Genomic DNA, 15,732 nt, shown 5'->3' on the forward strand with positions numbered 1-15,732 from the left:
CTGTGCTGTGTGAGATGTGGCATCCCAAAGCAAAGCAAGCAAAACTTTTTTTGGAGAGGCTGAGCCCAAACAGGGCTCATTGCAAATCATTGGTACCTGATGCCAGAGCCACCAGGCAGCATCCCTGGAGCTGCAGAAACAGGAATAGCATCACTGTGTTGGAAGAGACCTTAAAGATCATCTGATTCCAACCCACCTCCCATCCGACCGGGCTGCCCTCACCCCTGCCCCTGCTCAGGCAGCAGCCCTGCCCTGCCTGTTACCTCCACCCCGGCACAGCCACCAAGACAGAAGCTGCAAATCCACCCTGTGTGCCCAGGCCTCGCTCTGATCCCCCTGCAACCTCTGCAGGCTTCAAACAACCGCATTAATGTGTGACAGCCTCCCCTGCCCGAGCGCGGGGAGCTCAGCAGGGGCGGCCCAGACAGACTTTTATGGCCACAAAGGCCACGTCGCACCTGCTGACGGTTGTGAATAGACTTGCAGACAGCGCCAGGTGTGCCATTGCAACAGATTGCACAACTGGGTGTGCCTTTCATCTATCTATAGAGCCCTGCCGAGGGGATGGAGCGTGCTCGGCAATTGTCCTAATTTAGCAAAAATCCTATTTGTCCAGCGGGTCGCCCTGCGCGGTCGGCACGTGTATTTCAGGAGCAATTATCTCGCTTGCCCTTGGCCTGGCCCCGGCCCCGGCCCTGCGGGGAGCGCCGCTTTTATGGCCGGCGGCGAGGGATGGAAATGAGCGAGGGGAAGGGCGAGCGGAGCCTGCCGCGGAGCATCCCCGGGCATCCCGCACCTCTGCAGGACACTGCAGCTCAGTATTTACACTGAGAGCCTTTTGGAGAAGGCGTTTTAATCACATCTCTGCTCGGGAGAGATGGAGTAGCTCAGGGCTTGCAGCCACCTCACAAACGGGGTCACAAAGAGCAGTAAAACACAAGGTCCAGGGACTTGCAAGGTGCTGGTGCCTCCTCCTCTGCCACCCAATAATGAGCCCGACAGCCACACTGCATTGAAGATTTTATCATTCCAGGCTTCGTTAGAGGTCTGAGTCATAATTCAGGCTCATTAGATTATTTCTACATCTCAAAGTCACTTCGTAAAGACAGCAGAAATTCTAAGACTTGTGTTACGAATGTGGACTGCTCAATTGTACTCAATAAATGCTGATCTCACAGGGATGGGTGGGATGAGATCAGATCAGAGTTCTGCAGGCTGGAGCCAGTACTCATTAGCAGCAAATGGGGACCCTGCTTTATGCTATCTGCCCACCCTTCATGGATGTATGTGTGGTGGCACGACCAGAGGATGCATCTAAAATGCAGATGTGATTGCGAGATTCCATTAGAAGAACTTTTTCCCTGCCTGGCTTGGCCAATGTATATTGGATTTGCTCTAATTAGCATCTTTGAAATGAGCCCCGACGAGTGAAGTGACATCTGAATTGTTCTGATTTTATTTTTATAAATATGAATCATATTGAAAAAAATCCCAAACAAACCAACCCAACAAGGTCAAGCCCTTCATGCCACATTTTCAAACCTTCAAATTGCTCATAAAATCTCCCCGCAAAATTAACACGGAAAAAGTAAGAGGTTGAAGACACGTTTATATTTAATATTGCAGATTCAAACTCCAGATCCCCCACTGCTTTATGCACAGCTTTCAGTATACTGCTGTTTCTGTGGAAAATTCCCAAACTGTGGAAGAAAATTAAAGTAATCGTGTGGCTGTTTTGTGCATTTGAGAACTGCACATTGCAGGGATGGTGAGGCAGAGCACAGGGATGGAGTCCAGCATCCCTTGGGGTGTAAAGGCTTCAGAGCCACTGCAGTCCCCCAGGAGTTTGTAGGTGTGTGCCCAGCAGACCCCTGGGGAGGTGGGGACAGTGCTTCTTGTCTGGCTGCCTCCATCATGGAGAAGTGCTGAGGGAATGCCCGGCTCATGCCACTGCCCTCCTCCACCATTATCCACGAGTATCAACTGCCTAAAAGCACTCTGGAGCCTGTAGGTTGTGCTGGTGAGGTCGCCTCGGAGCAAGCAGAGCACTGATGCCGCCCTGCCACCCCTGTGGCTTCCCTCCCTGCTGTCACATCCCCCTCTCCCCAGGCCCTGACCTCCAGCTCTCAGCCCACTCTGGGAAGCCTCTGCTCTGCTCTGGTGGCGGTGGCTCCTCGGTGTCACCCTGCATGTCCCCAGCAGACACCTCCTGCAAGCCCCCAGGCTGCTGAGTGATGGGGAACAGCCTCCTGCTGACCAGCACCAGCAGCTGGGGCCACATTTTGGCAAGCCTGGCACTGCCCCTGGGGAGGTTTGGTATGTTAAGAGGCACGGTCACAGCGCCTTGGAGGGGGCAAAATATGTTATTTTTCCCAATTTCTGCATTACACACAAAAAAGGCTTGTGACATGTATGCACACAAGCTGCTGTGTGACCAGCAGTTCTGATGGAATCAAATAGAAACTTTGTAACTACAGCCTGGAATAAAAGGCATTATTTATTCTATGAACTGTAGTAGTTCATAAAAGCCTCAGCGGCAATCAGGACACACTGTACTAGACAGAGCAGCGGAGACCCCACCTTAAAACACCTTCCAATGTAAATACATCAGACAGACAGAATTTATTTGCTTCTCACAATAACTCAGCCCTTGACTCACCATGGACCAGGCCCAGCTCAACACAGCTGTGTCTGAACTTTCACAAAAAGTCTGACTCCACAGACAGAGGCTGCCCCTTCTTCAGTGGCTTTCCAAGGATCTTTCCTCCCTATCAGGAGGAGAACCAGCAAGCAGCAATTCTAAAAGCTTTTTTTAAAAAAACCTTTTATTTATACACCTATTGAGATATGCAGTGATTTAAAATCAGCCACTGGACACCATCAGACACCTCTGCTACATTTATTTCAGCTGTTAAGTTCAAGTTTGCATATTTGCAGTCCTCTTCTAAACACACTTAGCACCTCAGTACTCCTGGAGGCACATATAATGTGGGCATGTTGATTAAGAAGTCAGTGAATAACATAACCCAGTGCATAATTAAATTGCCAGACTTGATTCTCTTTCATTCATGCTCTTAACAGTTTCACATGACAAAGAGTCCACATCCAAACTACGCTGACACAACAAGTACTATATGTTCTAATTAGACACTTGATTAAATCCAATTGTGGTCCTCAATATGTCTGTGCAGGTTGCACAGGCTTCCATGCACAAATCATGATAAAATCACAATAAAACACTTCCAATCCTTAGATTCCAAAAAGTTATATCTGAGGCCTAAGTCCCATTCTTCCCATTTGGGTGGTAAGGAAATTGAGACCACAGAAAACCTCAGAAAAATCTTTTGTGTTAGTCATCTCCTGGTTAAATTAAAAGAATTTGGCCTCTCTGGTCCCACTCTAGAGGACAAAGTTTGATCTAATTTATCTGGTATTGCCCAAAAAGCAAACAAAGAAGCATGTGTTCCAGCAGAAGCCCCCATCCTTCACCCCTCCATCACCATCACTGCTGCCCAGCATTGTGATGGGAACAAACAGGAGCACATAATCTTACAGCTGCTCCATTGTCAGAGTGACACATTAGCAGAAGGATTTACAGACCTGTTTGCTTATGAAATAAAGGTTTGCATGTTCAGAAATGCAAACGCCTCCTCTGCACAGGAACCACACACCACAGAGAAAGCTGCTCCCTGAAAGCTGTGCTGAACTCAGGAACATTGTTAAGGTGTCTGGGACTATTTAGGGTTTGATGCTTTCTATTTCTATTTCTATAAAAAAAATCAAACCCAGCAATGAATACACAGTTGCCAGTATGCACACACACGGTGAGAGGCTCCTGAGGCAGCTGTGCTGAGGGCTTGGGCAGCTCTTCAGAACAGTGCTGTGACAAAGGAGAGCTGGACACATTCACTTCACCTTTGCACAAAAATCAACATTTGCCTCTCCAAGTCAAATCCGGGCCCCAGGGATGCCAGTAAGTGTTTTGCTAATAATGGAAATTGTGTGAACATTTTAATTCGGATTTTACTTCAGAATTTATTTGAAGAAAGATTTGTCTTGTGAGAAGTTGAGTTGATTGAGGCATGCAGATTTGCAGCCTTCTGCAGGCAGAGCACCAGCAGAAAAGCTTTCCTTAAAATCACGGTGCTTTACTTTTTGGGTAGTTTAGGTGCTATGTTGTTGTGGAACCACATGAAGCTGAAGATGACACCCATTGTCTTTGGGAAAGTCTCATCATAAGCAAACTTCATGGATTCTCCTAAAGGTATTTCCACGACTTCAATCAGCTCTCCTTCTTCAGGCTGGCCGCCTCCTCCACTGCTTCTCATCTGGTCGTTTACTTCTGCGTAAAACAATGTTTGCCTAGAACCTGTCACACCAACTCCAGACCTGGAAAAAATCAGAGAGGAAACTCTGTTTTAGACAGAAAGAAGGCAGAAAGGAGCTAGGAATGGAAACCTGGGTCCTTAATGTGTGAGACAGAAATTGACTGAGACAGAATTATCGAGACAGAAAGTGATGGCAACTTTCATGCAGAAATATCAACAGATGTGAATACAGTTTCATATAAAATAGATCCATACTCAAATATATTTTTTGGAAAAATGTGAATTTGGGAGAAAATAAAAAAAGAAAGAAGACTTTGCATTGGTGAACTGTTGTTCTACACACACTGGAGTCAACAGAAGGTCTTTCAGCTGACCTCAGGGAGAGCAGAACTGCAGGATGACTCACAGAGATGCACAAACAACAGGAAGAAGCTCCCCAGTGTATCTGTGTGCTGTCGTGCTACATTTGTTTGCTTGTTTCTACACAAATATTTAGATATTTTACTCTTAAGAGGATTATGTCCATTCACAGCTGGAGTCCTGCACTCATGGACTGGATAGGTAAAGAAGGGAAAGGCAGTCTGAGACTCGCTCTCTATCCTTCCTGAACTTTAGCCTTGACCCAAATGGACCACTGTAAGCACGCACATGTCCAAAGTAATTCAGTCTCCCTGCTACATTTGCTTCAGTGGATTTAGTTGAGGATATTTTAGATTATGTAGTCTTTCTTCAGCTAGACTGCTTGCTGTGTATTATACTTCTTATTTGTTAATCCTCTATTTCCTTAGGACTGTTTAATTTAGGTATTATTAAATAAGGGATAAGTACATAATCCACTCATTTAGTCCTTCCAAGAAAATATTCACATTGTAATCGCAATTTCTTCATTTCACATGATTACAAGCGACTTTTCACATTAAATCTGGATCCAAAGTTCACTGAAACTATGAATGAGGCATTAGAGCAAGATGAAAAATTAGCTTCCATATTATTACACATACAGAGGATTCTCAGATTTGCAGCAGTGTTATGATCTTAGAGTGTATATCCAGATTTACCCAACCATTAGTCAACTAAATCTTTCAGTTAATCCAGCACACATCACACCCCATAGCAGGAATTAATCATTTGTCTCTCAGTTTTCTAAGAACACTGGCAATTATTTTGTTTGGGGAATTAATAGTGACTACTGAAGTTGGTTTCTAATAGGGACAATTGAAATTGGTTTCTTACATCAATATACACTTTTTAAAAATACTGAATAGAGAGGGGACCAATGAATTCTTTTCCTAAAATTCCTTCTATTGCATTCTGTGACTTTGGACAAGATGTGTCACCCCTCCAGGATCATTTCTGTACATCTGTGAAAAGAAACTTAACCATCTTTGGCATTTTCAGGAACTCTGAAGATTGATATTGGACCTCTTTCATTCTCTTTATTCCTGTGTTAGGACTGGTCTTTTTGATCCACATTTTAACCAACTGTAAAATCTGCAAGACAAAGAATGCAGTTTGCTGGTTGCCACTGGTTCCATGAAAAACACAGGACTGTGTATAATACATTTAATGTGCTGATATTTATGATGAGTGTTAACTCTGACACTTTCCTCTGCGGTGCCCCACCTGGAGAATGAAAATGATCTTAACCTGAGTATTTCCATGTCCACTTGATATGATATAAAGGTTATATGTAGAAACAGCACATTTATATAAGAAGTACTTCTATAAGAATATTCTGGATTGATCATTTACGGCATAATCTCCTTCTATAGACCTGTGGCCATTTCCCTATGAAACAGCTACAGCTGTGGAAGTCAGTTCACTTTCCACACATCTTTTCTCTAAAGTAAAGGAAAACCAATTTCCAAGGTGCTACATTGTAAGACTCAGGTTCTTGACACCACAGCTCAAATAGCAGGAGGTGATTCCCATATGGTGTAATTTCTTTGTACTTATTCATAAGATACTCTCTTGTTATGAACTAAATATATCAAGAGTAGCTACTACACTTAATATACTTGAAAAGGTACAAGTCCTGGACATCAAGGTCTCTCCTTTGTTATGATGCCCAAAGTTATGGTATTTTTTCACATCTACTGGCATATAATTAACTACAGAAACTATCAAAAATCTGTAACAATACATATTCAAAGGAGGACATACCCACATGATCATTTTCTCTTACTTAATTAACTAACTTAGTCATCTCTGGTGCAACTTTGCCACAAAATATTAGTTACAAAGTAATACAAACTTCCAAATGAGCTATAAATAAAATTAAAGGATGCCAGTATGAATAATTAATACTCATTACATGCTATTCTACTCTTTCCTTCCCAAACCAGCAAATCTAATGTTTCTAAGCCTGCCTAGAATCCCTTCACTATTTAGATGGTGACTTTGCAGACTGTTGCAGGATGTTATTTATGAACACATTCACTGCTTTAATTTGTTGTCTAATCTCTCTCAAGGGAGTTGACAGTTCCTCCTGATTTGATGATACCAAACTGGGAGGAGCTGTTGACTCCTTCAAGGGCAGAGAAGCCCTGCAGAGAAACCTCAACGAATTAAGAGATGGGCAATCACCAATTATATGGAGTTTACCAAGGGCAGTGCTGGATTCTGTCCTCAACATCCTCACAAGGTGCAGCAGAGGGACAGACAGTCATCTCTTCACTCCTGTGGCCAGTGATAGGACTCGAGGAAACAGCATGAAGCTGAGTCAGGAGAGGTTTAGATGGAGAATAGGAAAAGGTTCTTCACCCAGAGGGTGGTTGGGCACTGGAACAGACTCCCCAGAGCAGTGGTCACAGGCCCAACCGTGCCAGAGCTCAAGAAGCACTTGGACAACACTCTCAGGCACAGGGTGTGACCCTTGGAGTGTCCTGTGCAGGGTCAGGAGTTGTACTGGATGACCCTTGTGGGACCCTTCCAACTCAGTGTATTCCATTACTCTCTGATTCTAAAAGACCATTTCAATGGTTTCAGAAAGAAGTTGAAAGATACAGAAATACATTTTAATTCTTAAAAAAGGCACCTTTCTTTCGCTTGAGATTTAGTGCTCTGGCTTACACTGCCAGTTTATCATTTTTTTGCATAGATCCACATGGGCTGCCCTTTACTAAATTAAATATTCTCCAGTATTGCATACTGCTGCCTTTCACGACATTTCCAGACTGCTAATGTTTCCTGCTTGTCCTTAGAAAATTACACAAAAATCAATGCTATTCACATTTTGTCTGTCTTAGTACCTTTGGTTTTACAGAAATCAGAAGTTAGGTTTGTTGCTTTGAAGCTTTTCCGGATGAAGTAATAAAGTGGTTTTCCATATAATCTTGCAAAACATTGTACATTTCAGTGATTTTGGGCACTGGGGCAGAGGAGGAAGAGAGCAGAGAGGGAGAAGGTAGGTCTGACTAGTGAATAGGCTACAGGAAATATTATGTTTGCAGTGTGCTTTCATGTTTATCTGTCACTAGGAATTTCCTCTGCTTTTGCACAATTACTAACTTTATGAGTATGCTCTTTAAGGAATTTTGATGTGCCTTTAATCATATTTATACTCCTCTTTCTGCTACCATCTTCTTCTATCCCACATCTGTGACATACACTTTTCCTTACCCCAGTATTTCCCACTACAAATAAAACACTTTTGCCATGGCCTGAAATGAGTCACCTATTAACAGATTACAGCTCTATTCATTAGCTTTGCATCTGTGGAAATCACAGGGGTCAGCACACCCAAACTGCAAGGGATGAGTTCCAGCCTGGGAAAGCCACCTTCCTGATAAAGGTGCCTTCCCGGGACAAGGGAGGCTTGGCTGGGGGAGGGTGGGCAGGCCTGAACTCAGCACCAGCCCATGGAGAGACTTCAGGCTCTGGTGCCAGTCCAGGGTTTAGCACCGTGCTGCCCAAACCCGGCATGCCATGGCTCACACTCACCCAGACTTACTAAGCCTAGCTTGACCTGGCTGACTGTTCCAGCTGTATTCTGATGCTTGACTTATTTGCCACTGTGGGACAAAGGCAAATGATCCACACAAAACACAGCTCACTTTTCCTCGCCTCTTTATCGTGAGGATCACTTTCCTCCAGGAGTTTATGGTCGTTCCAATTAACAGCTACGTGGCTGACAAATACTCCTTGTCAAGTCATTAGGGCTTAAGCTCACAAGCCCTGTAATTTCAACAGAGAGATTTTAAACCCCAAAACTCTATTAGCACTAAACTTTCTGCCTTGCTTCAGACAGTTAGAAACCTCCATTACCTTTGACAACAGCAAGTCTAGGAATGTAAGCATGTCAAAGTAAGGATACCAAAGTCGTATGGTTTTCATCATAATAATAACTTATATATAAGTTTAACACATCAAAACAAGATTGTATGCTGCCTTCCCATATTTCATTTTGAATAAAACACTCAAACAGTGAGATTAAATCATGCTATGGCTTTTAAAGCCCTGGGCAACACACTTTTAGGCAGCGCCACAGCAGAGAAGGAGCTTCTGCAGAATGAGAAGCGCATCTCAGCTCCCGTGCAAGGGTGGGACTGGCCGGCAGCACGAGGCTGTAATTGCAGCATTTCCATCCACTTCTCCTCAGACCAGGGGAAACACAGCAGGCACACTGTCACTCCACTCTGGTTTGGAAACACGGCAATAGCAGCCACCAAGAGCCTTTGTTTAACCCTTCCCTTTTATCAAATGCAGGAGGAAATACACAGCGCACGAAATCGAGCTCACCACTTGGGACTTTTCACTTGTTCTAGGTTCATGAGCATAAGGACACAGTACATACATTTTCTATCAGAAGTGGGACAGTATCTTATGGCTTTAAAAAAGAGTTTAGTAGTGTCTGGAGCCACAAGTAAGATTGGGTTTGTGGATTTTTTCTTCACACTGAGTGTGCACACACATGTGCATGTCCACACACAAACACGTTGGTAATCAGGGCCAAAATTCAAAGCTTCCGTTTCAGATTAGCTTTGTCTTTTTCTCATGTCTGGGTGCTTGCCTATGCCAACCAATTATCTCATTCCTAACTATCATGTTTGTAAATATATTTTTAATTTGAAGTAACAAGCATGTATGAGAATATAAACAGTATTTTATCCTCTGCTCCTCTGCTGCAACATGGGGGACAAATAAATTGACTTATCCTTGTGAAGACTTATTACTTTTAGTTCAGATTTCTGATAGACAGCAATTAAAAGCTAAATTTCTTGTAATGTGTTAATGTTAAAAAAATACAAAATCTATAAACAATCAACATTCTTATTAACACAGAAATATATATATATTTGTTTTAATCTTACATAATTAATGTGAAAATTCCTGAAAGCAATATATCCTTTTATAAGACATAAGCCATCTGGATGCAGAATTTGGGTCTAGAGTGAATGTATAATTCATGTTTACAAATAAATGTGACACAAATCTCTGTTATTTATGTTTAAATCAATATCCAGTTAGGCATGCAACATGTAAACTGATGATCAGTGTAGCTCCTATTGTCACTTCTTAGGACCTTTGTACAGTTCTGACATTATAAGCAGCAGGTGCAGGGAAAAAAGCACAGAAGTAATTAACATAAAATTATATTACATTATGCTATCACCCAACAGGTGTACTAGCAGGTGATCTTTCTAATTATAATGCACTCCAACATTTTCAGGGCTATTATTCCTTCTACACAAAAACCTATGAATACAAACCATTTTTACTTCATTGCACAGAGGCTAAAAGCCATGGCACAGTAATTGGAACATCCAATATTAATTCTCTGAATGCTCTTCTTGTACACTTTGGGAAAAAAATCAACGGTAGGAAGATTAAAGGAAGTACCTATTTTAATACAGTCAGTCTTTTAATCCATCTGATTTCTTTGCAGTGGGGCTGAGAACCTATTTGATCCAGGTCAGAGCCAAGAGTTTTTTACAGCCTCTGGGAGAAAATAAAGATGTAATGAAGGGAAAAGAAAGTTGAACCAGAAGCTCTGGTTCAACTCTACCCTGATGTTCTGAGGTGTTATTGAAGCCAAATTAATTTTATAAATATTCTTCAAGGCAACCAACATTTTCCAGAACTAAAAGAAAATACTTTGCAATAGCAACAATAACATCAGTGACAACAACAACGATGACAACTTATTTCCCTGCCCCTGTCTTGTAAGAAAACAAGTCTCAAGGCAGATAGCTGGAAGTACTTCAGCCAAAGAAACTAACTCACAGCTGAATTTCAGCACATGGGATTCAGTCAGAAAACTGCTGGGATACCATGACAGATAGAAAAATTGTTATATCTGGTATATGAGTAAGTCCAAGGTAAGATGTTGACTTAAACAATTTTGCATTTGTGAAAAAAACCACCCCAAACATCAAGGGAAGCTCACAGATTTCTTTTAGAGCTTTTAAAATTGTTGAATTTAACCACAACCTTCGACCTTCATGAACCCTCTGTTTATAATTATACTACCATAGGATTAGCTTCATTTTGTTATTTTATAATTGAACCAGGTAATTCCTTTACACCCGTCACATCAACCCCTTATGCTATTTTTGACTGATGCCATACATACAACTGAAAGGAACTCAAGACACCTGCAGCCACCAAAACTTCCTGAAAGTCTCCAACAGTGAATTAGCTGCTGCCATAATTTAAACCAACCTTTTGCAATACCAAAATGAAGTTACTGAATGCCAAGCACAAAAGCAGAAATTTGTGCAGCGATGATACTAAACTCACCACACAGGCTGCAAACAATACAGTTTCTTTTCAGAATGATCCCTCCTCTGTCTACAGAGCAACATGAACCATCTGCATTTCAGTTCACCTCCTGTCTGGCATTTTTCTATAATAGGAACAGATATTTCTGATTTTTGAAGTGTGATTCCTGTGTCCTCCTCCAGTCAAGTTCCTCTAAATATGTTTGTGTTTCTTGTTATCTGCCCCCAATCCAGCCTCCTTCACTCACCCACACCATACTGTCCTGCTGCTGGAACCATTTGTTCCAAAGGCTCTTACTCAAATGGTGTAAATTCCCCAGCTCCTGGCTTCTTTCCTGATTTCCTCATTGACTCCACAGCTCCTCTGTGGATCATTCAAGGTAATTAAATCTGAGATCTGTTTAATTCAGTGTCTGACTTCTATGTGATGAGCATTAAGTCACTGGAGCTTTGACAGAGGGGGGGTCCAGTGCGTTACCTGCATGTTTATGAATTACCTGTAGCAGTACTGAGGTCACACTTCTCAGGTTAGCTAAGAACCACTGAAAAAAATTCCCCCAAAACCACAGCTACAGGCTCTGATAATAAAGGAGGAAAATCCCTGCTATCTTCAAATTACCTCTAACTTATACAGTTCCTACTACTTGAGAACAGAGCAAAGTTGAATACAGTCTAAGTACTTTCCTCATTTCCTTACAGAGAATTCTTCACCACAATGAGTGTACTTTCCCCAGGTCCATTTAGGTCTCAGCCTATGATTTTTCTCTGCATTGTTCCTTCAGCTCTTCTTCCCCTTTTTCCACTCAAGGTTTTCATATTCAATTTTTCCCCATAGTTAAGTTCTCCCTATGGATTGTCCATGCTCCATCTTTCTTAATCCATTAGGCACAGAACTGTATTGACCTCTCAAGCCAAAACCATTTCTCCTTTTACATTTGATGTGTCTTTGGCTTTTCACGCCCTTCTGTCAGGCCTAGCTCAACTCCTGCTTTTATTCCAGGCAGGCAATTTCCTTCTCATGACTGATTCCAGAAAGGGGTGTCATTAGGAATACAACTCCCTGCTTTCAGATCAAAGGCTGTGATGATGCAGAATATGGACAAGAGGTGAATGACAATGCAGAATCACGGAATATTCTGAGTTGGAAGGGACCCACAAGGATCATCAGGTTCAGTTCCTAGTTCTGAGATAGGGGAAGATAAATTATATCAGTAATGTAAATGCCTCTGCAAAAAAGGCAAACAACAAACTCCAGTGTATAAGAAATGATCTGTGAGACTAGGGGAGATAATGCTTTCTCCCTATCCAGGACAGCCCCCACTGAAGTACTGTGCTTCACTTTGGGCACTAAACTTTTAAAAAATATGCAGACCAGATGGAGGGAAGGCAGAGGACAGCAGGAGTGATCAGATACCTAGAAAACATGATCTGAAGAGAAAGACTAAATCAACTAAAATAGTTTTGTACAGGCAAAAATAAAGCAAAGGGAATATGTTTTAACAAATGGGTGGAAATGCAGAAGTACTTCATGCCCACTGGGGACAGAGTAGTAAGTGTCAGTCTTGAAGTAAAGAAAGGGAAATTTAGGCAAGACATGAGGGCAAAGTTGCTTGTGGTACAGACAGATAAGACACTTCAGACAGAATGCTAAAACCCTCCAAGAGAGGCCATGGAACGATCAGATTTGAGAGAAAGCACAGATGCACATTTGTCACAACTGGTGCCAGTCCAGCTGAGGCTGATCTTTGGAAGAGGAGCCATCTAGAGAGAGGCCCCCAAAACTCTGATCTGAGGCACTGCATCAATAAATAATGCAGAGCAACTATTACACAGATTACTGGGATGGGAGATAAGAGCAGAAATGCAGGATGCATTGCAATTGTAATGGCATGCATATGCATTAATGCAATGCTTTATGCCTGTGCTTTGTATTGACAGTCACACCATGAAACAGCAGCATAAACCACTTGGAAAAACCTGCTGCACTTGGAAAAAGCCCAGGAATTCTTATATGTAGTATAGCCATTACAGAAAAAAATGTCCTTAGGAGACCACGAATGAAATGATTAGTTCCTGTCTTTGCATCAAATCCTCAAGGATCAGAAAGATATGCCAATCCTTAAAAAAACTTTAAAATATCATCTTTGAGGCTTTAACCTTTTGTATTAATTTAAAAATGTAAAAATTATACAGGCCCTTCTGACTTCAGCATGGATCTCCATGGGCAGAAAGCTGTGTCCACATGGACAATGGAGGATTATGAGCTCTTTGCAAGGGTCTCAACAAAGAAAACCCCCATTGTATACACTCTTCACAAGTCAGTGCAATTAAAAAACTAAAAAGCAATTGAACAAACAACCACCTGTAACATACAAAGACACTTATCAACACAAAAACACAGAACGTTTTAGGCAGATATAAATCATTAATATTGAGTCAAACTTCTACACTATATCTACAACTTTCTACAGGAATTGTATTGTACTTTTCCTCTTTTGCATTTGTATGCACATACATACATACATATACATATGTATATATCTGCATGCAGCAGCCTGTCAGTGTCACCCAACCTATGAAATTCTATAGACAGCTTTTGCTCATAAATCTAGAAGACACTTTTTCTTTCAGTAGAACAAACCCTTAATCTGGTTTCAATGAGTTGTAAAAGACAGCTCCTGTGATTCACCCCCTCCCCTCAACAGAAGCACTGCTTGTTAATCCAGCAGGAAATAACATTTGCCAGGATTGACAGCTGTGGATTTGTATTCAATTCCCAAATTAAAAACCAATGACAGTGCCTAGTTCAATGGAGATGTCAAGTAAAATAAAGAAAGTAAAAAACCTGCTGCTTTCTCTGTAAAATACAAACATACATACATTTTGGATAACAATACTAAAAGCTGGGAATGAGATATAATAGGATTAAAGCTGTGTGCAAAGTTTCTCTTGAGGGCTTTTTTTTCACCAACAACTTACATTTTGTATTTTTCCACTTACATATTAATTTTTCCCTTTACTCCTAATAAATGTTTTAAAACATGATAAAAACTATTTCTATAACTATTTGAAATCCTGCAAAAATACAATGTAATAACTTTCACAGTCAAATCAACATAATCTTCATGTATAGCAATAATTATGGTCCAATTCAAAGAAGCTTTAATTACAGACCAAACATTATGAAGAGATCTAATGCCACAGGTTCTCATGCTTCTGCAAAATCATGTTAAAGATTAATCAGAGAGCATCTTGGGACTTTTGTATTGTTAATTTTAATAATAAGAATCAGAGATGGAAAACACCCAGTACAGTGAAGATGGGCTGTTTTCTAGTGCTGTAACAAACTGCTCTGAAGAACCCAGTGCTCAGTTTCCCTGTTCTAATAATCTCTGGAATATGTCACAGTAGTATGATTCTTCCTGGGAATTCAATCTCATAATTATCATATTGATCATATATTTCTAATTCCTTACATTTCTATAAATACTCCTCTCACTTGCTAAACATTACACCTTTCTTGTACCTTCAGATTCCCACATTTCTCCAACACACTGCTTAAACAAGGCAAGAGGGAACATTCAGGCCACTTAGCAATCTGTGAAACAGCGAAATGCAAAGTGGTGTAAGTCGCTGCTGTGTACCTGTAAGAGGTGATCCTCCTGAGGTCTGCAGTGGAAACACGATAGCCACACTCTTCCAAGACTTCCTCACAGGCAATTTCTTCTAAAGAAAGGCCTGGCTTATCCACAATGCCAGCACAGAGCTCATAGGTCACTCCAACCACAGCGGGTAAGGGATTCTCCAGGGAAGGGAAGCTCTCCTTGTCCTGATTCTGAAAGACTTGAGGATGATGCCTTTCTACTTCACACATGTAAACAGCTTAAAAAAAACCCCAAAAGACAAAAGAAAAAGAAACAAGGGGCAGTATGTTAGTCTCTTCATATTAAATATAAAAAAAGGTGGTAGAGCATTTTTGCCTGGAAATTAACAACCATGAGAGTACTTGAGAGTTACAAGGAGTTCAGCTGTGTTATCTGTTAAAGTAATGACACACAAAACTGGAATTTCAAAAAAACAAAGGTTCTCTTGCAATGTCTGTAAAATTATTCTTTAAACTCTTACTTGTACTTACATCATCTGAAATGAATTCATGCACACCTTAAAATAAATAAAAAATGAAAAAGGAAGCTAGTTCATCCAAGAAATCTAAGTGCCAGAAGCACCATACAGCTTCCATTTGGTGGGCAATGTGGATATTGGGATTTAATTTAAACTATGCAGTTATCTTGCAGGAAAGTTGGGTTGCACATAAAGCACCATGTGCACAATGATGAGTCTTTCAGCCTGTCAACTCAGCTGTTATTTAGAAAGGGTATGAAAAGCATGTATGTTTGTCTGAAAAAAAAAATCCTCTTTTGAACATACAGTTCCTTGCACAGATTCCTGTGTGGAGTCTGAAAAAGACTTCTTGAACTAATCTACAAACAGCTGCCACTGTAATGCACTCCTAAAGAAAGTACAAATGTCAGATTTTAGTCCTTATTTAAGCAAAAGCTCTCACTGATGTCAACAGAAAATTTGCCTGAGTGAGAACTGCTCGACTGGATGTCAACACACAAAGAATCCCTACGGACAGACAACTCCAGATCACTGTAACTTTAATATACAGGTACAATTTC

The 15,732-nt window shown here is 41.3% G+C and overlaps 1 protein-coding gene across 1 annotated transcript in view; it reads right to left on the reverse strand.

Moving 5' to 3' along the window:
• Nucleotides 1-1,433: 1,433 nt before the first annotated feature.
• Nucleotides 1,434-15,732, reverse strand: part of NUDT14 (nudix hydrolase 14) — a 60,677-nt gene continuing 46,378 nt past the window's right edge. The window contains exons 4-5 of the mRNA XM_063399513.1: nt 14,695-14,932; nt 1,434-4,389 (exon numbers count right to left, since the gene is read on the reverse strand). Coding sequence (XP_063255583.1) covers nt 4,149-4,389; nt 14,695-14,932 — 479 coding nt within the window. The 3' untranslated portion in view covers nt 1,434-4,148. The remainder of the gene's footprint in view (nt 4,390-14,694; nt 14,933-15,732) is intronic.

The sequence above is a fragment of the Prinia subflava genome, chromosome 5, assembly GCF_021018805.1.
Source record: "Prinia subflava isolate CZ2003 ecotype Zambia chromosome 5, Cam_Psub_1.2, whole genome shotgun sequence".
Classification (NCBI taxonomy): Eukaryota; Metazoa; Chordata; class Aves; order Passeriformes; family Cisticolidae; genus Prinia; species Prinia subflava.